Raw genomic sequence first — 25,505 nt, forward strand, 5'->3', positions numbered from 1 at the left:
TGCTAGGGGAGGAAATAGAAACCCCACGAGGCCAAGTGTCTCATCCAGCAGCAACGGGGAGACCGGATCCACGTGTCATGACTCAGTTTCTCCTCATATCTCTTTAAATGAATCATATACCTGAGCCTGAGTATATCAAGCCAAGGATCTCATAAGGCCCTTTGACGGGGCTGGGCCTGCAAAAGCCATTTTTCCCCCTTAAAAAAAAAAAAAAAAAAAAAAAAAAAACAAACCAAAGAGAATAAACTTCTTAAGGCTTGGTTTTAAGAGGTCCCTGCAGCCTGGAAAAAAAAATAAATAAATAAATAAACCCTGCCCCACTCAGCAAGCATATGATTTATTGGGATTACAGCCCTGTAAGCAGTGTCTTAACAACATGGAACAGGAAACGACTCTAATTTCCAGCTCAAAGCAGGCTCTGTTCTTCCCGGAGGTGGGTAGCGGCCTCAGAGAGAGAGACAGGTTGGCAGAGGGGCACAGGCCCGTAACTGGAGGCTGTGCGACCCAAGCCCTGGGCACGAGAAAGCCTTGTGCCTCTGTCCCCAACTGGCAGGTATGTCCCCCCTGTGCCCACCTGTGAGGAAGCGGATATGAGCACGCAGGCAGCCCCACAGACGTGCCCACCGGCCGGGCAGGGCCTCAAGACCTGGCCTGAGCTCAGCCCTGGGAAAACCGGGCTGTGGTTTCTTAACTTCCACTCTTGGCAGGGAGCACGGAGGGCTCGGGTGCGGGCCTGGCTCCGGGGGCCGGGAGGGCTTGGGGAGGTCCACGACGCCTCAGGCTCCCTCTCTAATGAGATTTCCCCATTCCCCAGTACGCCCAGCCCACCCTGCCTGTGTGCACCCTTAGTACGGGCGAGGAACCTCACAGGGGCCCGCCAGAATGTCTCCCACCCTCAGCCCTAAATTCTTCCCTTGACTTCGCCCCACCTTCAGCTGGGGCCCCTGCCAAGCCGGGGGGTTGCACAGGGTGATCTCCCCGCTGCACGCACTGCTCCCACGTCCTTCCCCGCTGTGCTGTCCGGGCTGGGGCTGCAGAGTGGCACCATCAGGAACCGGCTAAGAGGCCAAGCTTTGTCCAATCAAATGCAGCTCTTCTCTGGGAGAAGGCCGGCTCTCCCATGCCGGCTCTGAGGCCTTCACCACAGGTTGCCTAAGATTTCTGAGAGCCGCTGTGGCCTCAAACACCAGGCCAAACAGTCCAGGAAGGAAAAACCCACTGCTGTCCCACCAGAGTCAGATGCTACTTGCAGCACAAAGGAAGCAATTCTAGTCCGGTTCACATCTTGGACTAATTAGTTTTCTAGAATTGCTTGGTAAACCGGAATGGTTTGGCCTAGCTTGGAGTCAGAGTTGGGAAAGCATCTCTCCTCCGACCCCCAGGCCTATCTTCTCCACCAGCCCCTCCGCCTCAGGACCTGGAGCGGCTGACCCACGGCAGAGTCTCCCCGTGGGGTCAAGGGACCGCTGTCAGAGGCAGAGCTCAGGGCTTTCTGAGGGGGAAATACACTGCTCTTATTAAAACTCACGTGTTACGGGTTAGAGGTGCTAAAAAGCCCTGTACTTGCCCAGATATGCATATGGATATAAATTTAGAACACACCAAGTCAGGAGTAGCTGTGAGCAATTTCTCTGCCTCTTCCCAGTGACTGCCCATCAGGCTCCATGGGAGCCACAAAGTGGGCACTGGGGCGGGAGGCCAGTCGTGTGAATACTGGGGCATCTTGGTTTGGCTCCTGAAAACAGAAAAAGAGGCTCCAGGAAAAAACAGAGAAACACGAAGAGCTAGCGTCTACAGAGCACGCTAAGCTCCTGGCACCATTTCAAGCCCTTCACATCTCTTGACTCCTTCGATCCTCCTCTCTGTGTCACAAAGCAGGTACTATTATCCCATTTTACACACGGCGAAACTGAGGGCTGGAGAGGTGAAGTAACTTGCCCCCAACCATGCACCTGGGTAAGAGGCAGAGCTGGGATGCAGTCCCTGGCAGTGTCCCCCAGCCCCCGAGCTCCTACATGGTACCTTCTGCTGTCACTCAGCGTAGAGAGTTGGCCCTGGTCTTCTACTTTCTGCACTCTTCCTCATCCCCCTCATCTTAGGGATGAGGAGTTTGAGGCACACTAGCCCCGTCTTTTGTCACCCACATTGGACCACTTTTGAAGGGAAAAAGGAGTGTCGTTGCCAAGGACGCCGGGACAGCAGGTGCAAGCCGGAACCAGCTCAGGCGAACCGAGACATCCAGTCATCGTCGTGTCAGGGTGCCTCGGTAGAGCACAGCCCCTGGCTCCTGCCGTCCGCCCAGGCAGTGGGAGGCCTCTGCCCACCCTGAAGCAGGCCCTCCGCACCTGCACGGCATGTACCCTACTTGTCAGGGTCTCACTTGTGCCTGCTTTCTCCCTAGACTATAGTTTCTCGAAGACAGAGACTTCCGCTCACGGGCATGTCCCATCCCTCCGCACGGGGGCCCACGTCAGAACTCTTTGAATTGGTAAACGTGTGGCATGTTCCTCACTCCGGGAGGCAAAGCCCTCTGGTTGCTAACGTGTTTTCAGGGGTCTGCTCTCACTCCAGAACTCTCTGCAGGGCTCCAGAATTCTTCCCAGGGGGCTCCGAGTGCTACGAGGTCGAGGGCATCTGGCCCAACTCTCTGCAGGCAAACGAGCTCGTGAAATGGGGACCCGCTTCGTCTTTCATTCCTGGAGGCTCGAGTCGGCTTGGGTATTGGCAAAGGGTTCCCTTCAGAAAAAGAAAATACTTCCCAGATAAAAAGACAACCATTTCACAGGAGGATTTTCTACCCAGGAGCAGTTTCCTGGGGCGGGGCTCAGTTGACTGGGGCTCAAGCAGTTTCGGGGCGGAGGCGGGGCCCAGCTAGGATGTTGTCGCGGAGCCTTCCCAGGGAGGGAGACGGCACATGTAGTTCTGCAGATGTCAGCGTGGCGCTGCGCCTCGGTGGAGGGGACCCAGCCATCTGTCTTTGGTAAGTGGGCCTCACTCCAGGGTGGCATCCGTGTGGGCGAGACGGTGCGGATTCCAGGGGAGCCGGCACACGGGCCGCCACATCTCCGCCCTCTCTCACGCCCCAGGGAGGGCTCCCGAGTGCTGTGAGGTCAAAGGCACCTGGCGCATTTCTCAGGCCCAACCTCCCCGCATGGTGGCCTCATGGGCAGGCAGCTGGTCCAGGAGGCCAGAGTAGCACCCTTCCCACACCCCTGGCAGGGGGCGGCGTGAAAGCGGGCCTCTCTCCACTTCACCGGGGTGCGGCTCCCTTGGCCTACGGGCCACACCTCCCCTGCACCTCACCTAGGGAGCTCACTGCTGCCATGTGCAAGAGCCCTGCCTGCCTCAGCCATGCCCGGCGTCTGTGCCGGCAAGAGACCACAAACTCTTTCACCATATGGAAGCCAGACGGGCGAGGGCTTCCGACGTGATCACAAACACAGTGAGGGCACTTGCCACCACCCATCAGCCTCTGCCAAGCAAGGCAGGCTTGGGAAGAGGCTGTGGCCCCGCTGTCCTGCTGATTTATCTCACAGACCCCTGGGGTGGGGCGGGGGGGTGTCTTTTATTTAGGGTCTCTGGATAGCATTCCTGCTTGGGGTCAGCAGAGAACAATCACACAAAACTTGCCTCCCCTTCCTCCACGGTCTAAGGCAAAAAGATGACCCATTCACACTGTCAGGTAAAGAGTTTCTAGAAACTTCTAGGAGGAGGTAGGGGCATGGGGCTCCTGAGGCCTGACAGAGATTAAGGGGGGAATTCCTGACTGGCAGCTGGTGGCTTTGACCCAAGCCATAGATGGCAGGACACCCAGCCGGTGCGGGCTCCTAGGACTGACCTTGCTTTCTGCACCCACATCCCCACCGCAGCTTCAGGAAAGACTCTGGCACTGGCTTCTGGACAGTAAAGCCATATTGCTACCATCTGTTGAGGACCTACTATGTGCTGAGCAAGCATAAGGTCACTCTGCAAGCATTACCCTCTTTCTAATACAGCCACCCTGCAGGGGAGGTATAATTATTGGTGTGCGTTTTACAAATGTGGAAACTGAGGCTTTGAGAGGTTTGGACATACGTCCAAGGCCACATAGCTAGCCACTGGCAATCTTTCTGGCTTCAAAAGGAAAAACAAACAAACACAAGATTCTAGGGTCTTTGACGAGACCAAACTGCCACACACAAAATGCTGTGAGCCTGCTGGCTGGCCCAAACCCGGGAGGCAGGCAGGCTGGAGAGAAGGCTCGCCTCAGTGGCTCACCCAGGCCCCACCCGAACTCCCAGCGTCTACACCCACAACCTCACCTCCATCAGCCTTGAGGTCCACAAGGAATGAATGGAGGGCTGGGCCGGGCCCCAAAGCCTCAGGTGTATTCTCTAGACCTCTCAAGAGTCTTTTCCCCCTTGACGTCCAATATTAAAGTAGCAAAGCAGGGGCAAGTCCCAGACGGCTGTCCTGTCCGAGGTGGGGCATGAAAGTAGGGCCAGAAATCAGCCCGACCTGACCGCGTCTCAGCTGCTACCCTGTCCTCATCCTCAGTTTCTGGAATGTCAACAGCTCAGCCTTGGAAGCCACTGTTAAGAAAGCAGAGTCCATTCCCTTTAAAGCTGGGACTTCCCAGCACCGAGGCTCTCTGGGATCCTGGCGGTACTGCAGACAAAGGAGATTGTGGCTGCTGCGTTACAAAAACACTCCCAATGAATGAAGCCCCTAGGCCTGGCAGTTCCCAATCTTCTTTTCTGTGAGGCCGGGTGGCCCCAACAATGGGGCAGGAAGTCAGACGCAACAGGCAGCCCCCGCGGGCGCTTGTCAACGGCTGGGCCAGGATCCTGTCCTTGTCAGGGGCTGGACAGATGCCCACCCTCAGGCTGGCCACCCCGAGCCCGTGAACTCACGTCTGCTGGGGAAGAGGCCCTGAGTAGTTGAGGGCGAGCTGCCTAAATCACGCTGGGTGGAGGGGGTGCTGACCAAGAGACCTGGCTCCTGGGGTCTTGCCTCCTCTCTCCTGGGAGGCGGGGGGAGACCCAGCACCCCTGACGATGTGAACGCTGCGCTATCGTAATCAGACCTCCCTGCCTGAGCTCTGATCTGCCACTTCCTAGATGTGACCTGGGCGGCCCCTTTTATCCCTTTCAGGCCTCAGTCTGCTCATCTGTAAGTGGGAACAGTAATGGCTTCCTCCAGGAGCTACTGTGAGAGCTAATCAGAGAACTGTGTATGCAAAGTGCTTTATAAACTATAAAGCTTTGACTAGATTCTTCCGGCCCACGTGAAATAAATCAAATCGAATCACTCCCCAGCTTCCATACTTAGCAACAGCAGCCCATCTTGTGTAGGTGCTATGGGCAAACGAGCACGTAAGGGGCCCGGGTACCCCGCTGACTGTGGAGTGTGTGACCCTCAGTCTGCTTGGTCTTTGAACCAACGGGAGGATGAAATCCAGTTTTTTAAATCCTTGGGTGGTGGGTTGTGATAAACCTAAAGCGTGTACACATCACTTCTCCAAACAGTCCTCACTGAGGCCTTTGTGACATCTGGTCTACTTCTTCTCTGTCGCTCGCCTGGCTCCCTGGCTCCTGTCAGGCCTGCGTTAAAGTAAGCAAAGACAGGGGCCGAGGTGGGGGGTACATGGGAGGGAGAACACACACACATGCTGAGTAGATGCGATGTTTAAGTTCACTATTGTTTCTGGGTTATATATGCATTAAACACAATTTCGTTACTTTAGGCCTTCCAGAAGGTTGAGGAAAACAGTAATTATACTGATAATCGCAGCTCCCACATCCGAAGAGCTTACTGTTCACTACTTCCTTTTAAATGTATCACCTCCCATGATTGCCACAAAAACCTTTGGAAGCAGATCAAGTCATTTTCCAGCTGAGAAGTTGAGGCCCGAGAAATTAAGTATCTTGCCCAAAGTCACCCAGCTAGGGACTGGCAGGGCAGAGACCCCATGTGGTAGTTTGACGTCAGTGTCCAACCTTTAGGCTCTTTGCCCTATTTCGATAACTGAACAAAGTATTCAACTGCCTATTGAGTGCCAGGGACAGTTCTTGGTGTTGGGCACAGTGGGAACAAAGCCGATCTATGGTACATTCTAGAGGGTGAGGAGAGGGGGCAGACCATTAAGTAGACAAGTACGGAAGAGCCGGGTAACATCGGGTAGAGGAAGGTGCTCTGAAGAAAAGAAAAAGTGGATGAAGTGATGGGGAAGGGCCAGGTGTGGGAGGAACGACCCCTGCACACGGCAGGACCATAAACAGTGGGGTCTTTGCTCTGCCACTTGAGAGGTTACTGGATGCGCCGGTCTGGGGAACACAGGCAAACAAGCACTAATTCACCCAATAGCCATTCTGATTTCTTTTCCTTCCACTTTGGGTAGCAGATGGGAGATTTAATGCACAAAAACGGGGAGAGGAAAAGAGAGAAAAGAGCTTAACGCTGCAAATCTTCTTGAAATGGTATTTAAGGGAACCCTAAGTCAGTAGCAGAAAGCCCTCACTGCCATCATCTCTATTATTTGATAAGAAAACACTTTCGCAAGCTGAGCAAAAGATTAACGAGCCCACTTCTTCAGACTGAGCACACAGCCTATCCGTGGCGCCTCCTATTTATGTGAAGCGCTCGGCTGAGGGGAGACCTCCCCCCTTCTGCATCTGGAGTAGAACAAAGAGGCGCCTCTCCTCTCTTTGTACCTCACTCGTATGGGGAGTATCTCCCCACAACTTGGGGAGTGCCCCTTAAGGAGGCAGAATCTGGAAGCAGAGGGGCCAGCAGAGGTGACTCACTTCACACAGAGGGAAACTGAGGCTCGGGGGGGGGGGGCTGGACGTGCTCAACGCCAGAGCCAGAGGGGCAGGAGCTGACCCCGACCCTGACCCTCAGGCACCTCTGAGGTTGTACTTCTCCACCAGAGAGCGGCTCCAGCCCCACCTAGACATATTTGCCTAGATATGCGGTCAGTGAGAACTTGAAAGAACAAAAACCAAATTCTCTCCCCCGAATTCTTGTGTTTCTAAAATGTACATTCAGTTTTGTCATGAAACACGTACTTTGAAACAACAGAAGTCCCTCTGTGACTTTTGCTGCCCAGGCTCCCCAGCCTGTCCCAGTCCCCTGTGGCTGCCCTTGAAGGCCCAGTTAAAAGCCTTGGCTGTTCTGACGCCCTCCCCCAAGTCCGTCAGGCTTCCTGAGATCCCCCTGCACATGGTGGTGGTGCTGATGACAGAGCGTCCCACGTGCTGCTCTCAGCGCTTTCGGTCCATTAACTCCCTCCCCACCAACACCCCTGCCAAGAAGGGACCGAGGCACAGAGGCTGAATGCCATGCCCACTTTGTAAGTGGCAGGGCTGGGACTGAACCCAGGCAGGCTGCGCGGCCCGAGGGCCGACCCCACGCATCATCATGCAGCCAAGCTGTCTCTTACACTGTCTGGTGGGTTTTGCTCATTTGTCGTCTCCTGTCTTGTTTCTGCCTCCCTCATTAGGCTGGAGACTCAGGCATATAAGCCATTCTTCATAATTCTCTTAATACCCCTTCCCTACTGAGCAACAGAAATCCAGGGAGAAATGTGAGTTAGTAACTAAAGCACTTAAGATGCTATCTGTCTCTGACTATGTGCCCTATAAATGCTGGCTATGATTAGCCAGAGTAGTGTCTGTAAGTGGTGGTCATGGTCATAGTTACACGTCACTGGTAGTCGTAGTGGTTAGGTAAGTAATAGTATTTATTACTAACAGCGATGGCACTTGAAAGTCACACTTTAAGAAATGTCATTCTAGGGCAATGGAGACAGCCTACTGCGGGTGTCAAACATGTCATCTAAACACGTTTACGACCATTATAATGACGGGGAGGAGGGTGGGCAGCCACCATTTAATAAATACTTGCCGTGCGCCAGGTGCTGAGCTTCGCGCTTCACTGTATTATCTCATTTATTGCCATCTCACCTTCACCATTTCACCAATGAGGAAACTGAGGCCTAGAAACAGGAGCTGACGCTTCATACTGCTGGGAGATGGCGGAGAGAACACCTCCGGGATGACCCAAGAGGCTCCTGGAGTCTTCCTCTTCTTCCCCAGCACCTAAAACCACAGGTGAGCGACTTCCGGGGGAGTGGGTGGGACCCGTGATGGCCGACACCTTTGCTGCCTCCATCGCTTCCAAATTCTGTGCACATACCTCCTGGAAACTTCTGGACTAGCATGACACGGAACAGAGCGGCCAAGAGGTGGGCCAGACACACACTATCTGCTGCCAGGATCTCACCTGGACAAGGGTTTCGACCTGCGAGCAGGCCCTGTAGTCTCAGCAGAACTAACGCTATGCGGACTGTGTTCTCAGATGACTACCAAACTGGCCCCTCGTCCCTCCTGAGCCTGTCTGGTGGTGCAGAACCACATGCCAGGCTGCTCCAGGCTGGGGCGTCGGGGTGGATCTCGGTAGGAATGCCTCTCCTCCCAGCACCAAGGCAAACAGAGAAGAAAGGGCTTCCCCCTTACCCTCAGAGGGGTCCAGGCATCAAGTGGGGTAGGAAAACCAGCCAATCGCAGAAAGCACTGAGCTGGATGTCCGCGATTCATCCTGTACCGCGACTCCTGTTCTCCGGCTCTGCCACGCCGCCCCTTTCTGTCTCTCCTAGGTACCGTGTTCTCTCCCACCGCGAGGTCACTGCGTGCTGTTCCCTCCGCCAGGGACAAATGGTCATGCTAATAATCCTAGCAGCTAACATCTGGCATTTACTGTGCCCCAGGTACTGTTCCAGAAGTGTTAGGAATGTTAACTCACTTAGACCTCACACCTTGCAAGTGACTGTAATGCCATGTCAGTGGTCTGCAGAACCCAAGCTTTGGAGGGACTGACTGCCCAAAGGCTCTGAAATCAGTGAGTGGCAAGGCCAATCTGAAAGGCATGGTGTTGAATAGCAGTCCCCTCCTCAGATAGGGCTCTGACAGCCGAGGAAATCACGACACCAGACGTTCCCAGGCTCCATCTCAAATCAGGCTGGCTAGGCTCCCACGCTCCTCCTGGCTTAGTGTCCTGAACACCAGGACACTCCCTCCACAAAGGGGCACCGTGCGGGGCTGGGGAGAGGGAAGGGGCTTAAGCAAACACACTGCCTTGTGCACACGTGGCTTGCGTCATTTCTAGTATTCCCAGATATCCCTCAAAGGCCTGGCTTTGCTGCTGCTGCCGCCAGATCAGATGCACTTGGGATTGCTACCTGCTGAGCCCGGGCCTTCCAGCCCCCAAGGTTCTGAAGCAGAAAATTAGTTCTCCTCCTGTGTACCTCAGCCCCCTCTGCACCTCGGACCGTATCTGTCTCCCTCGTGTGCTCTGCTTGATGATGCTTTCTCCCGGACATTTGCGGGCGAGCTGGCAGATCTCTTGCCGCTCCTGTGTCCACGCGACCTGTCTCCCCACTTCCCAGACGCCTCGTCCCCCGAGGCGTGAGGACCAAGGAGGTACCTTCCACCCAGGAGGCCATTTCAGCCAGCTCATCCCTCTGCCCCCAGGCATGACTAGCAGGGACCACACTTAGCCAGATGGCTGTCCATTCTCCTCCAGACCTCGGGGGAAGGAGGCTCCCCCATCTCCATGGGCAACCCTGGATCTCTGACAGCAAGTTCTTTCACTTTTCAAGCCCGGTCTCGGGTGATGGCATGCCCTGCAGGGCAGCAGCTGTGACTAATCCTGGGTTTGAGACCCTGCCTCGTGCCTCGCTGGTGTCTGTGATGCAAAGCTGGCGGCAAGAAAGGCGCTCTGGGAGGGTGCAGGGAGGCTCTGTCTGCGAGGCTCTCCCAAGGTGGCGGGGGAAGTGTCCTGGGAATGGAGAGGTAGGTGGGGCTGGAATGGCCCCAGTGGAGGTGGCCCCCAAGGCCAAGACCCACCTGGGATTGCCTTGAGAGCTTTAGGACCAGGTCTGAGTAGCCGGGTGGGACGGCTGTAGCTTGGCACCGTGAAGGGCAAGGGCTTTCGGGTCAGAGGGACCTGGTTCAAGTCCCTGCCCGGCCACTTAGCAGCGGGTGCCCCTCTGGCCTCATGTCCTCATCTGTAAAATGGAGGGAATCCTGGGGCACGTGGTGGCTCAGTCAGTTAAGTGGCTGATTCGATTTCCGCTAGGGTCATGATGTGTTAGTGAGTTTGAGCCCTGTGCTGGGTTCTGCGCTGACAGTGTGGAGCCTGCTTGGGATTCTGTCTCTCTCTCTGTTCCTCCCCAACTTGTGCTCTCTCTCTCTCAAAATAAATAAATAAACTTAAAAAAAATTTTTTTAAATGGAGATAACGCTAGCACCTACCTTGCTGATCTGTGGGGCAGGAAAGAAACACAAGTGGGTAGAAATGCCCTCTAGAAGGAAGAGCTGGCCGCTTTATGTGCGCTATCTCGCTTCATCTTCCCCGTTTTACAGGTGAGGAGCCGGAAGCGTAGAGGGGCCCGTGTGGGAGGCTGGACCTGAGCCCAGGCCTGGGCACAAAGCCTGGGGGCTTTCCCCGGTGCTGCCGGCTCCCCGTTCCGCGCAAGCCTGCCCGAGAGTGCCTGCCCGTCCCTTGCAAAGCGCCCTGCTCGCCCACCCTGAGCTCCTATTGTTTCTGCCACTCCCTCCTCCCACCTCCCTCCTCCCACCTCCACTCCTCCCAAATCCGGAGCAGGAGCAGGGAGCTCCGGGGAACAGGGCCCCTTCTGGGGAGACACGAAAGCCCGCTGAGCAGTGCAGAGGCAGCACGTGGCCTAGCAGGGAAAGCCATGATGACCTTCACACAGGAGGGGTGAACACACGTCCCACCCTTCATCGGCACGGATGGGGTCACACAGCCCCCCTGTGGGAAGGAAGAAGGGTAATTTCCTCAGAGCAGAAATCTGAGCACAGACTTGAGTGGCACCATCAGTGTCGCCATGTGGCCAAACCCGTGCCACCAAACTGAGCTCTGGGACTACCCCACCCCCCCCATCACGCTGGCAATCAGAGACCCTGTCTGATTCTGGCCGGGCGGACGCCCCCACTCCCGACATGGGACACAGGGAGGAGCTTCAAGAGTCGATGATGTGGGGGATACAGCGGGGGGAAAGACACAGACAGGCATCCCAGCCATCCCCAGACTCACAAAGCCAGGGCCCTGCAAAAATTCCAGCTCCTCGTGGGCAAGGGGAGGAAGTCTCCCAGAGCTCTGGTGAGGATATCAGAGCGGCAGTGCCTCAAGGAGACGTGTGGCCCAGCCTGCAGCCGAGCGTGGGCTCAGTGGGCCCAGGAAGGGCCAGCCGGGGCCTGCCCCGTCGGCGTGGGTCCAAGTGCAGTGGGATCCACTTCAGCAGCCCAGAGCCGGGCCACCAGACAGCTGTCAGGCTGTCCGCCAGCCTGGGTATTTTTAGGGTGTCCTCCTTTTGGTGCCCAAATCTCAAACGTTTGGATACTTTTTTCCTAATCGTGGCTCCAATTTCTCATGTATCTAATAGTCATTTGAAATGATTCATGGAAAAATGCCTTAGCTACCAATTTCTTTGTGCCACAGACAGTGTGGTTTTTAAATAACAAGCTACTTAAACACACACGTGTGCACATAACCACTGAAGCTCTGCTATCACAATTACACACAGACAACGACCCAGGTCACAGAGAAACTCTGGTGCCGTTTTAGAGCACTGGGGGCTGGGAACCGTCCCAGGGGAAAAGCCAGAGGGCAGCCGCAAAGACATCCAAGGGGTTCTGGGCTCAACGCCTGCAGAGGGGCACCTCCCTGGCCTGCCCCACAGCCAACAGCCACGGTCGCAGCCAGAGGGCCAAACAGCCCAGGCCGGGCCAGTGGGCCCAAAGAAGGCTCATCTTCTCCCAGCCACCTTTGCTTGGGTGACCAGGCCCAGTCCAGCGCCCTCAGGACCTCACCAAACAATAAGCAAGCTTCCCCCGCTGCAACATTTTTTTCCTTGCCCTTTCTCCTTCCCGGCCAACTCTGGAAACCACAACAATTTCTCCACAAAGCAGAAACAGCTGGGGCTTAGGGCCTAGGCTATGGTTCCACCTTCCAGCTGGGTGCTTCGTCAGGAAGCCTGGGGCCTCCACCTGCTGCCTTCTTGCTGGGTGTCAGCAGAGCGCCCTACCTCGGCCCTGCATTCTCTGTCCACCTTGAAGATAATGACGATCCAGCGATGACACCAGTCATAACAGCAGCAGTGGTAGCATTTACTGGGAATCTACTTTGTGTGTGTACTGGGTCATTACTGCCGTAGGTCTCTTGTAATGAAAGACAGTACTGTATGTGCAGTGTTGTGAGCGGAGCTTATGTGGCCCTGGCAAGTTATCAAATCTCTCTCTGCCTCCACTTACTCATCTGTAAAATGGGGCTGTGACGCACACCCACTTCCCGTGTGTACACCAATGAGTGTTCGCATGTAAAGTGCTCAGCACAGGGCCTAGCACACAGTAAATCCTCAGTAAGTGTCGACTATCACCATTCAGTCCTTACAACGGCGTCATCACCACCCCTCTGTTTACAGCAGAGGCCCAAGGGGTCTGAAACCTTGCACAAAGTTCTCAGGGTCCATGAACGCAAACCACCTGACTCCTGGGCCCCTGCATTCCCAGCTCGCCGGGTTTGCTACGTGTCCGCAGGATTTCCCGTGTTTCACGGTGGCTGTTTTGAATGAAGTGGGGTGCGTTGCACCTTTGTTTTCCGTGACTGTGGGGGCACTGGAGGGGTGGGCCTGGCTGCGGAGCAGGTGTGAGAACCACAAAGTTGACAAGACCTGGTGCCACTCAAAGGCAACAGCCAGCTGGGGTGGGGGCTGGGGAGAGCAGCAGCCTTCTGTCGTCAAGGCCGCGGGTCACCTTCCTCCACCCTGCGGTACAGAGCCCCTTGGGCTCTCTCGCGCCCCAGGGCCTGCTGGGCGGTGGAATGCGTGCTGGTGGGTCTTCCTAAACCGAAGCCAGTCTTTCTCACTCCCAGGACCTTCAGGCACACAACTCTCGAGCCCATGGACAGAGCCAGCAGGGAGGCCGTGTTGGCCTCCAGGTGAGGCGCATGCCAGCATTTATGATGTTCTGGGCAAATTATAAAAACGGATCCTCTCTAGTGAGCAAAAAATTTAAAAGCAGTCAAGACCAATTAGAAAAGGCACTCTGTCTGCAGGCGGACATGACCCTGTGCTTGTCCCCTGCCTCTGCCCCTCATTGGGTCCCCTTGTGCAGTGCAGAACCTTCACATCTGTTCTTAGCAGCCCTGCTCCCAGATGGGGAAGGGTTAGGCTCCTGTAGTGAGAGCAGCAGGCCTGGATCCTGAGGCTATTCAACCAGTAACCTGCCAGACTGTGATGTTTTTGTCTGTGACATGAGGGGACGGGGCACAGAGTGCCTCAGATCCCTACCAACAACAAAGAGGACGGTGGCATCATCATGATGAAAACAGGTGACAGAGGGCCAGGTACCACCCACACACTGTCCTGCGTGCTTTTTCTCAGAGCCCTGGCTCACTCCGTTCTCAGGCAGGTGTGATACCTGTTTTCATGAAAGAGGCAAAGGAATTTCGGAGAGCCCAGGAACTGAGCGACAGAGCTGGAAAATCAGAGACGGAAGCCAAAACCCATCATGAGCCTCAAAGAGCCCTGGGTGTCTCAACCCTGGGTGAAAAGTCCCATCGCACGCCAGGGCCAGGCCTTGATTCGTGTGAATCATCAGCCGCTTCCTCAGAGGCACGCAGGCTGGCACCAGTCGGTCAGCCAGCACACCGGGTGGTGTGCCCCCCCCCCAACCTGGTGTGCAGCCCAAGAGAGACCCCTACCGCTCATTGTTCAGAGCCATCCTCGGGGGGTCCAGGTTGGGGTTCTCCATGGACTCCATCTGTGGACACCGCAGGAAGTAGTAGAGCGTGTGGAGGGCGTCGGGGGACCAGGTGACGGGCTGGGGTGGCTGACGGGCCTGGCGGGCGGGGCTGGAGCCAGGACAGAGCGGGTGGCGCCCCTGCATGTGATGCATGGCGCGGGAGACCAGGTCACCTGGCAGGGAGGGCAGAAGGGAGAGACAGAGAAGAAAACGTCTGAGTTCGCTGCCCACATTCCTCCAAGGCTGCTTGTAGCTAATGAGAAACCGCTCCCCTTGCCTGGGCGCCTAATTACTGTTTACCCCGGAGCCAAGAGGCGGGGGAGGTGGAAACTGTCACCCAGACACGCACAAGAGCAAGTCAGTTTTCCTTTCGCTGCGGGTTTTGCCTTAATAGCTGAACTAAAAAGCCCTGGCAGGACCGTCTTATGCTAATGCGGTTTCTTTTTCAACATCCCCACTCCCTCCAACACCCCATGGCTCTCTTTGAGCCAGGGAGTCCCAGCCTCAGACACCTAGCACCAGGGTGTGACACCAGCAGGGAGGTGACGGCCCCAGGTTGTCGTCCTGTGCAACGCCCAGGTCCTTCAGCAGGGAAGGCGCCTCCATCCCCAACACGTCAGGTAACACTGCCATCATCGCCACCATTGAGTGCTCACTACATGCCGAGTGTTCGGTTTCCTACAAAAGAGCTTTCGTTCGACCCTTATGATGCTGGGGCCAAGTATTATCCCCCTTATACAGGTGAAGAAATGGAGGCTTACCTGGTAAACACTTACTGACCCCCTCCAGTCCCCTGGTCACCGGGAGGCCACCGTGTACAGAACTTAACCAGCCAAGGTCCTGTGGCTAGTAGATGGTAGAATCTACACTTGAATGCAGGTCTCTGACTCCAAAGACCATGAGCTGAACTGTGACCCAGACCTGACCCACTGAAGTCTGTGGGGTCCTTGGGTCCCCATATCCTGCGCTGTGTTTCTGCCCAAGTCAAGTCTTTTCAATATCCCCGCTGGCCTGGGACAGGAAATGTCCCATCATTGTGTGAGGCCACAATGCTGAGAAAGGATGGGCCAAACAGCCCCAGGCACCTGCCGGCCCCTCTGTTCTGGGAAAAGTGTCACCCTTCCATTCTCCTCTGGCCTGAGAACTCAAGGGGGGGTGGTGGGACACGACTCCCCTGTGGGCCAGCTTCCCCCCCACCTGTGGCAGTGCCTCTGGATGAGGCCGGCCCTAAGGCGAGAAAAACAAGCAGGTTTTAACCTGGCGAAGAGAAGTGTCATTCCATGTATGGCAGGACCAGTTCATTTATTCAATTGACCTTCATTCTATAGCTTCTTCTAGTCTGGTTCTCTGCCCCACTGCATCCTAGCACCCTGCACAGGGTCTACCACATAAGAGGTGCTCAGCAAACATTTACAGAATAAAAAAACTAGCCTTGCGCATTCATTCCATTTCATTTCAAAATACAGCTTCTGGGTGTGTGTGGGGGGGTGGGGGGCTGCACTTAGGTCCATTAGCGGCCAAGTTCTCCTGGGACAGCCTCAGCAAGGGAAAATGACACCCCTGGAACTGGAGATCTCCACTAGGAAAGAGAGCCCTGTGCCCCCACCCCCACCTCCTCCCTCCTTCCTCTCTCTGCACCTGACTCTGCTCCTCGCTGGTGCCCCCCGGAGTGGCCGAGAGTGGTGACGTGTGGACACCTGGCTCCCATCCTCAACACTCTGCTTTCATCGGTCTGGGGCGGGACCTACGCATCCTATCTTGTAAAAGCTCCCTCGGTGAATCTAATGTCTGGTGAGGTGAGAGAATCAGCAGGTTAACAGGTGAGAGCGCAGATCCCAGAGTCAGGCACTCCGGGCTTCCAGTCAGGGCTCTGGTACTTGCAACCCTGTGCCTTACGTAAGTTTCTCACCAGAGCCTCCATCTCCTCATCTGTAAAATGGAATAATCGTATCTCACCTAAACATTCGGAGGATTCAAATAAATAATAAATGTGAAGCACTTAAAAGTCATGCTTGGCACAGAGTCCTTGGTAAAGATGAACTGTAACACCATTATTACTACTCTTGTTCCTCTCTTCTCCAGGCCACCTCCCATGGCCTCGCTTCCAGGACTTTTTTCCACGCCATTAAGCCTTACCCCACATTTCCCAGGAGAGGAGGAGTCTGAGCCCTGTGATGCCAGCTCCCAGCCCCGCTCTCGGACTCCTGGGCGGCAGAAACTGGCACCGACAATCCTGCCTCCCAGCAGCGAATTGCACAGCTAACTTGGCTTCGAGAAGTTGCAACCTGGCTTCCATTTCTCCAGGTCGAAATGCCATAACTTTTGGCAGGGTCACAGGACCATGGGGGAGAAGCCAAAGAATCCCTGATTGCATCAGAGAGAGAGAAAGAGAGAGAGAGAGAGACCTTGTGGAAATGCTTCAAAGGCTCGACAAGGTAGAAGCCATTATCATTCATCATGTTTATGATTATTTTATTGTTACCGGTGTAGAACCCTTTCGGCAGCACATTCCCAGCCAGGATGCAGGCAAGAAAATCGAGTAAGAAAGTAAGAAGTGGAAGCAACTCTTAAGTGTTCCCTAAAGGGAAGCCAGGTACTGAGAGAGGCCCTCCAGAGGTTCGGGGGACAAAGGCAGCAGTGTGGCAGCGGGGGACGGAGGTCCCCAGACTTTTGGTCACAAGCCCAGCTGCGTGCCTTCGGTCTCTCACAGACCAAGAAGCAGATGCCTGCAGACAACTCAGATCAGGCATCTAAAAACTCACACGGCTCTGCAGCCCTCATTCACAGCCAAAGCAAACGGCTCGCTTTGGGTTACTCTCCCCAGGGTGGTTTTCCTCCCTGCTCCCTGATATTTTTCAGGCTTGAGAGTGGGGAAAACATAGATTAAATCTCATTTAATCTGCACAACCACCCCATAAGGGAGGTATTTCCAGTTTACAAATGAGGAAACAGGCTCGCGGACGTTAAATGGTGGTAAGTGAACCAGCCGGGACTTAACCTGGGGACCCCGCACCCCAAATGCATGCTCTTGGTCACTGCTCCACAGTGTGGTCTGCATACTGGGACAGGTCTGCAAACTGTGTGTTACTTTTTTTTTTTTTTTACTGGATCACAACAAGTTAATTCCAGAAATTGAGAGTGAGCTTTAAAAGAGTCTCAGAGTTGAGGCGCCTGGGTGGCTCAGTCTGTTAAGTGTCTGACGTTAGCTCAGGTCATGCTCTCGCAGTTAGTGAATTCGAGCCCTGCATTGGACTCTGTGCTGACAGCTCAGAGCCTGGAGCCTGCTTTGGATTCTGTGTGTCCCTTTCTGTCTGACCCTCCCCTGCTTTCTCTCTCTCTGTCAAAAATAAACAAACATAAAAAATTTTTTAAAATAAATCTCACAGTAATTTGACAGAGTGATTATATGTCTAATAATTTTTTACAAATTGGCTTGCGTTTTACATGTCTTTGATTTCATTTTTTAGACACTCATTTTCATTGTATCTTATAGAAGCTTCGGTCGGCAATTAAGAGTGGGGACACAGATTCTCTGGCCTGTCACCACGGCTGATTCGAGAAGTCATGGCCCAGACTGGATGACACTCTTGATTTAGTGCAGGTGGGCACTCAGAGCTGCTTCAGAAATGCCTTTGCGCTGGAGAATCAGCTGATCCTAAGCTCAATGAAACCTCAGTCTGAAGCCCAGAAACGCCCACAAGGCACGGAAAAGCAGGCCCTCACTGCTTGCTAATCATGAGAGCCTTGGTTAGAGGTGCTACAGGTTTCTGGTCTGTCCAACCCTCATTATGAGCCATCAAATGAAAACAGCAGTAAGAGTCTGGAATGCAGCTCTGTCTTCAAAATGAGGCCTACGCCGTCTGGCTACCTTTAAAAAGAAGGTATCTCGTGTTCCCTCCCATTTACATGTTGAAGGGGAGAGAGGGACAGAGAGACAAGCGCCTGAGTTCTCTATGCGGCTGGACCTGACATAAGAAAGAAACTTCTAAACCCAGCTGGCAGGCTGGTCCTGGCTCAAGTGCAGGGAGTTAATGCGTGTTAAACCCGGGGTAAACTCTTAGGTCCAAGGAGTTCAGTGCCAAGTATCACTAGCCTCATTAAGTTCTTCAGTTTCATAAAATCTGCATTATCTGCCTCCACCTTTGTCTCCTCCCTCCTGCAGAGTGGGTTCACAAGATCCCTGGTTTCAGGGTGAGGGAGGTGGGGCAGCATGGCACATGACACAGCCTGTTCAGTCGTCTGGGGAAGATGTTACGGGGATGCTTCTTCCCTCTGCCCTGAGGAGTGGCTGGGCCAGGATGTGGACAGATCCTAGGTGGGTTTTAGGAGGCAAACACTGGACAACTCAGAACTCATTCCTCTGCACACACGCACATGCGCACACAAGCATACACACACACACACACACACACACACGCGCGCGCGCGCGCGCGCGCACACACACACACGATGAGGCACTATTCTAATCACGGGGACACAGTACAGTGGGGACCAAAACAGAGAAAGTCTATTCTCATGAAGCCGACATTCTAGGCAGAGGAAAGAGATGATGAACTATTTACAAGTAAATAGTTACAAGTGCTTTGAAAGAACTGAAGTTCTAAGAGGGAAGATGGAGGGATGAGAAGGGGGTGCTCAGGGAAGGCCTGTCTAATAAAGTATCATTTGGGCAGAGACTTGGAGAAAATGAAGGACAAACATATTTGGGTTTCTGGGGGGAAATGGTCATAGGCAGAGGGGACAGCTAGTGCAAAGGCCCTGGGCTGGGAGAATCCTGGCCAGGAGGCCAGGGTGGCTGGAGCACAGTTAACAGGAGTAGAGTAGTAGGCAATGAAGCCAGATCATATATTAGATCTTGGGCTATGGTGAGGATTTTGGATTTCACTGAGTGAGCTGGGAAGCAATGGGGTAGGGGGATGGAGGGATACTGAGCAGATGGGTGGTATCTGACATGGCTCTAGTTTGGGCTGAGTTGACAGGAGTGGAGGTGGCAAAAGGGCAAACTAAAACTTGGGCTGTTTATAAAAGGAAGAACCAATAGGGGCTGAATGTTAAGGGCAGATGATGGCAAGCCCTTCCCTTGAGGAAAGTTTCTGAATGGGCTTCCCTTTGCCCGGCTGTGGACGGTAACGCCCACAGAAGCTGCCATGGTAAAAGGAAAGGATCAGACTCCAAACCTGATCTCAGCTGAGATGCTGGTGGCTATGCCACTAGCCACATCTAGGAAGCCCACAGCCCGAAGCAATTCGAAGGGTGGCCACTTAAGGCAGACATACCTGAGCCCACTTCCTCCAGGGTCCCGGGGCAGCTATGTACCGGCCCTGACTGCTGCGGCGCCCCCAGGAGACAGACAGCTGGAAGTCCTGCTTTCTCTCCCAGCCCTGTTATGAATCTGCTCTGTGACCTTGAACCAGGCACTTTCTTTCCCGCTCTGGGAAGGGAGAGGAAGGATGGAGGGAGGAAGGGAGGAAGCTGTGTCCTGAAGAAGCAAAAAGGTTGTCATTCACCATTCAGAAAGCTCAAGGAAATCAGAAATGGGAAGGGGGAGAGCTGAGTGAAACTCCATCTGTTTCCACACCATGCACTTCTGTCCCTGGATGTGGGACCGCCCACCACTGGGAGGTCCCATGGCACAGGAAGGGAGAACTAAGGAGGAGTGGGCAGTTTGATTTCTTAAATAATTGGGACGAAAGAGAGAGAGAGAGAGACAGAGAGAGACACACAGAGAGAGAGAGACAGAGAGAGACACAGAGAGACAGAGAGATCAGGAGATGAATGAGATTTCTCACCCAACACACTCTTTTCAAGCAGCTGCCAAACGGTAATGACCTAGACCAAGGCATTCCCCCGTGTCCTGCAGAGCCCTGAGATCCTAGGAGAAGTAGCCCAGGGTCACTGCAGGGCTGAGGCCACACGCCAACACAACCTCCCTTCAGCCAGAGGAGCTCTGCTTCTATCTTCCATTTTCTACACTGAGACTTCGGCGGGGGGGGGGGGGGGGGTGCTTTCTTTTAAGGAAGAATAACAGTTATAGATGCAGAGCATTTGGGGCCAGGCTGAAAAATACCAAGGTAGATGACAGCGTAGGGAAAGCAGGCTCCCCCTGATCGCTGCCATGCAGGAATGGTCATCTGATGTTTCAAGAGAAACCAGAAGTCCAGATTTGTCTATGATCAAGCCCACAGGCCAATCAAACCATACATGTTTGTGGGCCCTGAGTTTGCACTCTCTGGCCTGGAAGGGTCCAGCTTGCAGAGAAAAGGCAGGAAGTTTGAAGGAGGAGGAAGAAGAGGAGGAGGCCAGAATCCAAAAGGTGAGCTCTTCCCCGACCTCTCCCTCAGAGCCAGCTAGACTGGGACGCCCCACTTACTCAGCTCGGAGATGCTTCCCACGCAGGTGGCCAGGAGGGACTGCTCCAGGGTCCGGAGCTCCAGCTGGGCGTATGCATCAGCTCGCTCATCGTGGCCCAGGGACCCGCCATTGTAAGGACTGAAGTACGCAGGGAGAGAGAGGACGCCTGTGGGGAAATAGGCAGACAGGTAAGTTCAGGAAGGAAGCAAAGGTCCTTCCTGGGGTTGGGGGTGGGGTGTGGGGTCAGTGGGCAAATCTCAAAGCTGCACTTGAGGATATCTGACTTCTACAAAAGCCAGAATGAGGCGGGGCCCCCTTTGTAGAGGTGGTTTCTTGGCACTGGCCTCTACAAGCTCATGGGCCATACGGGAACTCATTCACTCCTGCACTTCTCCATTCACTGGATATTTACAACGCCTCCCTCGGCCCAGGCATTGTGCTCCATTCAGGATGATGGGGTGACGAAGAGACCTGGCTTTGCCTTCATGGACCTCAGGGGACGTAAATGTCCACCATGCCCACCCAAAGGGTGGGATCACCCCCCCCCCCCCCCCCCCCCAAGTCCTCTCACGTCCTCATACTGCCCCCTTTCCTTCTTCCTGCCAAGAAGGGGACGAGGACAAACCACGGTGTAGGAGATGCTGTCTTCTCCACTCCAAGGAGGGGAAACATCCCAGCCACTGGCCAAGTTCAATTAGTGTTTTTCATTAGCACTTCAGCACCAGAGGGGAAGAGCCGTCAAAATCAATCCCAGGGGGTAACAGTCTGTACATTTCTCCAACTCACTGTGTGGCTTCTTAGAAAGCACGAGAAAAGCGCGATCAGACTGGCTTAAAATTACATGTTGGTTCTCAAGAGCATGTGGCCACAGAGATTCCCAGCCTTTGGTAACTGCTCTTCCTGTGATCAATGCATCTTTGTCCAATAGCCCCCTGCGCTTTTTTTTTCTTTTTTCTTTTTTTTAAAGAAAAATACCCACAGGACCGTAATCAGTCACTTTTGGGAATATCTCTTAAAATGCCTTGAGATAGCTGGAGAGCCCCTGGGATGTGGCCAGATCTGGGTTAGAATTCCCTGTCCCGCACACGGAAATGTAATGAGGATGGTGACTGCTATAGACGGCGAGCAGCGTGGTGAAGACGGGGCCTTGGAGCTGGGACGTTTGGGCTCCCGAATCTGGCTCTGTCACTTAACCAGCGGTGTGATCTCAGGCCACTTACTGCACTTCTCTGTGCCTCAGAGTCCTTGCGTGTTAAGCGCAGATAAGGAGAGCACCTCCCTCACTGTGTGGCTGTGAGGACTGATGAGCTATTGGATGTCAATGTTGCACCAGCGTGTGGCTCAGAGGAAATGCTCTGTTGGGGGCTGTCGCTCTCATTTTTGCTACATGCTGGGAATGTAGCCTTAATTTTCACCTTCTAATTTATTCTTTCTAGGGGCCCCTGGGTGGCTCAGTCGGTTAAGCGTCCGACTTCGGCTCAGGTCATGATCCTGTAGTCCCGTGAGTTCGAGCCCCGCGTCGGGCTCTGTGCCGACAGCCTGGACCTTGCTTCGGATTCTGTGTCTCTCTCTCTCTCTGCCCCTCTCCAGCTTGCACTTGGTCTCTCTCTCAAAGATAAACATTAAAAAAAAATTTTTTTTAATTTATTCTTTCTGTAAGGTAGGCACTGCTGTCCCCATTTTAGATATTGGGCGACTGATGTTCAGAGAGTTTGAATAACTTGTTCAACCCCGAGGCGGAGCTAGGATTTGAATCTGGATCTGACGGGCTCTCAAATGTGTACACCTAATCCCTCTCGTAAGCTCACGTCTGACGAGCGCACCACCAAGGCTCTCCCGTGGCTGCCCCGGGTCGGTGGACTGTGCATGTGCTGATACTGCTGTATCACCACCGCCTGGTTCACCCAGGAAGCCCCCTGCTGCGTCTTGTGTGTTCCTCTCCCGTGGGGCAAACACACATGACACTCTTCCTCTGCCCGGACCTGGGCAGAGTTCTCTGACCGCTCTGCAGGTTCAGCTGACAATCAGCCCTGCCCTCCTTGCCTGCCCTTCGCCTGACCCAGCCTCCCTGCCCTCCTCTGTGCTGCCTCACTGCCCCCTCAACCCCCCTTCAGCCCTCCGGGATGGCAGCGGCCCCTCCCATCAAATCTAGTGCTGACGCAGCAAGGCAGGGCATCAGAGCACTTCCTCAAAGCATGCTTCCCAGTGGGAGGATGGGGAGGGCACGACTGGGCTCCCCCTACGCCCCAGCCCTGTTCCCCAAAGCAGAAACTCTCCCTGACAGCTGAGTGCCCAAACACATTAGGGAGAGCTGGCTCTGAGCATTAAAACAAGTAAAATGAAAGGGAATCTGCACCCCTTCCAACACACACACACACACACACACACACACACACACACACACACTCTATAAGCTCTAACCCACAGACAGCCCAAACATTTGGGAGAGTTTCCACACATCTATGGGTCCTGTGCAGGCTGTGTTCCCCTCCCTTCTTCATTATTAATCTACAGAAACAACACTGGGGACATGTGGATCAAATTTACAGTGCTTAGGGCAAGGGAATAGGAAATTCAGCCGATTTGTCAAAGGATTCCCAGGGAGAAATATTATGTCAATGGATCCAGTAACACGAGCTGGCAGCTCCATTAATAACGGTTCCTATCTTCCTAGTCATCACCCAGCAGAGGGGCTTTCACTTAATATTGTGGCAAAAGTAATTACGAACCTATTATTAATCATAATAATTGATGGCATCAGAGCTTTTGCGTAGTACCTTTTGCTTTTAAGAGACGTTTAACATGGAGTAATGTATTCTTCCGGCAAGGGAGGTGGGGCGGCCATTGCCAGTGAACAGCCACGTCTGACTTCCATTGAGGGCTTACTATGTGCCAGGCGCTGTGATAACCCCACCGCATGATCACACTGGATCCCCAAAACTTCATGATGTACTCTCTGCACCCATCTTACAGATGAGAAAACCGAGGCCCCCAGAAGATGTGCCCAAGGATACTGAGGGTCAGAAACAGAACTGGGGCTAGAATTTCGATCTCTTGACTCTCAAGCTACTGAAATGAAATGGCGGCCTACCTGTGGCCGCCCTGTCCTTTAAACAACCCTAGGAGATTTGTGAGAAGAGGGGTTCCATTCTGTTTGGGCCCCGGGGTCTGACAGGAGGAAAGAGAAACTAAGATCCAGAAACAGCACTTTCCTTTTAATGGGTCTCTAGGCACCTCTTGCCAAGGATCCCTGGAGGCCGCCCATGGAAGTCTACAGATGGAGGCTGTCCTCTTATTCCCTCGGATCTTTCCAGAATGCAGCTCCACCACTTGTCTTCTGCATCTGCCCTTACAAAAGCCTTTTTTATGTCAATCTGAAATTCTTATAAGCCTGCTCCTCAGCAGCTCTCCGTGGAGATGGAAAATCTTTACGTTCTCTTAACACGTCAGTGCCTTCTTAGCCCCACACAAATTCCCAGCCTTATGATAGGGGCCCAGGGCAAGGTCATTCTGGAAAAAGGGATTTTAAACACACACACACACACACACACACACACACACACACACACACACAGAAACGTGTGCGCACACCTCCCCCCACCCCAACACACAGAAAGAGCATCTCTCTCTTTTTTCCGTTGAATAAAATCTTTAGGAAAGATTATTTCCGTCACGATTGAAAAGAAAGCATGTTGGAATGCTTCTCTTGTGATCAGTTCACAAGGACATCCCTGATCAATCCTGCTGAACTCTGTAAAAGTCACAAAGAAAACCCACAGGCATCAACTCAGATCATTACTGCGACACGACCTACTGAGTCGGGAGCAGCAGGAGGTAGTAAGTCTGATGGAGTTATCCTTTACCTTCTATAAAAATCAGCATTTCTGTTGAAACAGTGTTCCACTCGAGTGTACTTTGACTGTAGGTGAAGCCTCCACATTTCTCAGTCTACACACAGAACCATAATCTTCCCTCCCTCGATTTTTCTCAGTGTGGTTGCCCAACTCCTGAATCTCGGAACTCATTATCTCATCCCCTAAAGCTGCGGCTCCCTCCTCCACCGTCCCCTCCTGAGCACGGGGCCACATCCACCCGATTGCACAAGGACGGCCCATGAGTCATCCTTATCAAGTCTCCCTCCTCCTCCTGCACGCATCCGATCAACCACAAGCCTTGCTGCTTTTACCACTTCAGCATCTCAAACATCCGCCACTGCCGGGACCCCAGTTCGGGCCACTGTCTCCCCTCACCAGATGCTACAGCAGCCTCCTCTCCTGTCTCCCCCCACCAGTCCTGTCCCATCCTTGCCGGCCCTTACTCTGGTCAGTCCTCTTCCATGACTCCCCGCTGCCCTGCAACAAGGGCATTTAAGTACCTTTCCACAGGTTAGAAGAACTTTCTTTCTCTGAAATTTAAGGATGAAAACAATTCTGCCAGTGAACGGGGGAAATACCCAGCACCTCCCAGGAAATCAGCAGAGCTGAGAAGCCTACGCGTATCTGCTCCCTGTTTCTCTGAGCTGTTTTGTTTTGTGAGTTTGGTCACCTGGCTCTGTGCCGGCCCTGGGTTTGGAAAAGCAACACGTTTTCTTCCCAGCTGATTCTCCACCAGCGCCCAGAGAGGGCGCCCTTGAGTTACATGGGAAAGCCACCGAGCAGAGGCCTGGGAACCCCGCCTTCTTGCCAGGGGTTGCCAACCAGGAATCAACCTGGGTTTCAGTTTGCAGCTTGCCAGCTCCCCCAAGCAAGCGCCACGCCAGAAGCAGATGGATTGCACACTGGGTTGACAAACCAGACTTTCAGTGCTCAGGTTTTTCAGAAGCAGGGCTTAGTCCAAAGGCCAAATCCATGGGGATTTCATTCTGTTCTCGGGGAGAGTCGGTGGCTTCTAGAGTCTTCTCCAGCCCCGGGACCCTACAGTCTGGCCTCTCTGTGTGCTCTAGCACTGAAGTGTAGCCTTCCAAACCTTCTTCCCCGCTTTCATTCCACTCTTTAACTTCTGAACTGTCAACAGTGGGAACAAACAGACCCTGTTATTATTATTTCCTACGGTTTAATTTCCCCCACAGCTCCAGTCTCCCTCCGCAGCACACACACTCAACTTTAAGGGTAAAGAAGAAGTACTTTTTCGTGTGTGAAAACTGGATAGATTTATGGGTCAGCTTTTCTGACCGGTCATCAAAACACCATCAAGACTGTAATATAACTGTCCCCGCAACTCAACAAGCTATTACCAGTGCTCTCCCTAGACCTGTACATGTTTTCAGGGCAGCGTGACTGCAGTGGGCTCAGGTGTCTGTGCAAGGCTGTGTGTGCAGCACCCTCTCCCACCCCTGCCCGTGACACT

The 25,505-nt window shown here is 53.8% G+C and overlaps 1 protein-coding gene across 1 annotated transcript in view; it reads right to left on the bottom strand.

The window, feature by feature from the left end:
• Positions 1–25,505, bottom strand: part of ABTB2 (ankyrin repeat and BTB domain containing 2) — a 175,396-nt gene that overhangs the window by 26,824 nt on the left and 123,067 nt on the right. The window contains exons 2-3 of the mRNA XM_030332454.1: positions 20,179–20,325; positions 13,768–13,981 (exon numbers count right to left, since the gene is read on the bottom strand). Coding sequence (XP_030188314.1) covers positions 13,768–13,981; positions 20,179–20,325 — 361 coding nt within the window. The remainder of the gene's footprint in view (positions 1–13,767; positions 13,982–20,178; positions 20,326–25,505) is intronic.

The sequence above is a fragment of the Lynx canadensis genome, chromosome D1, assembly GCF_007474595.2.
Source record: "Lynx canadensis isolate LIC74 chromosome D1, mLynCan4.pri.v2, whole genome shotgun sequence".
In the NCBI taxonomy this organism is placed as follows: domain Eukaryota; kingdom Metazoa; phylum Chordata; class Mammalia; order Carnivora; family Felidae; genus Lynx; species Lynx canadensis.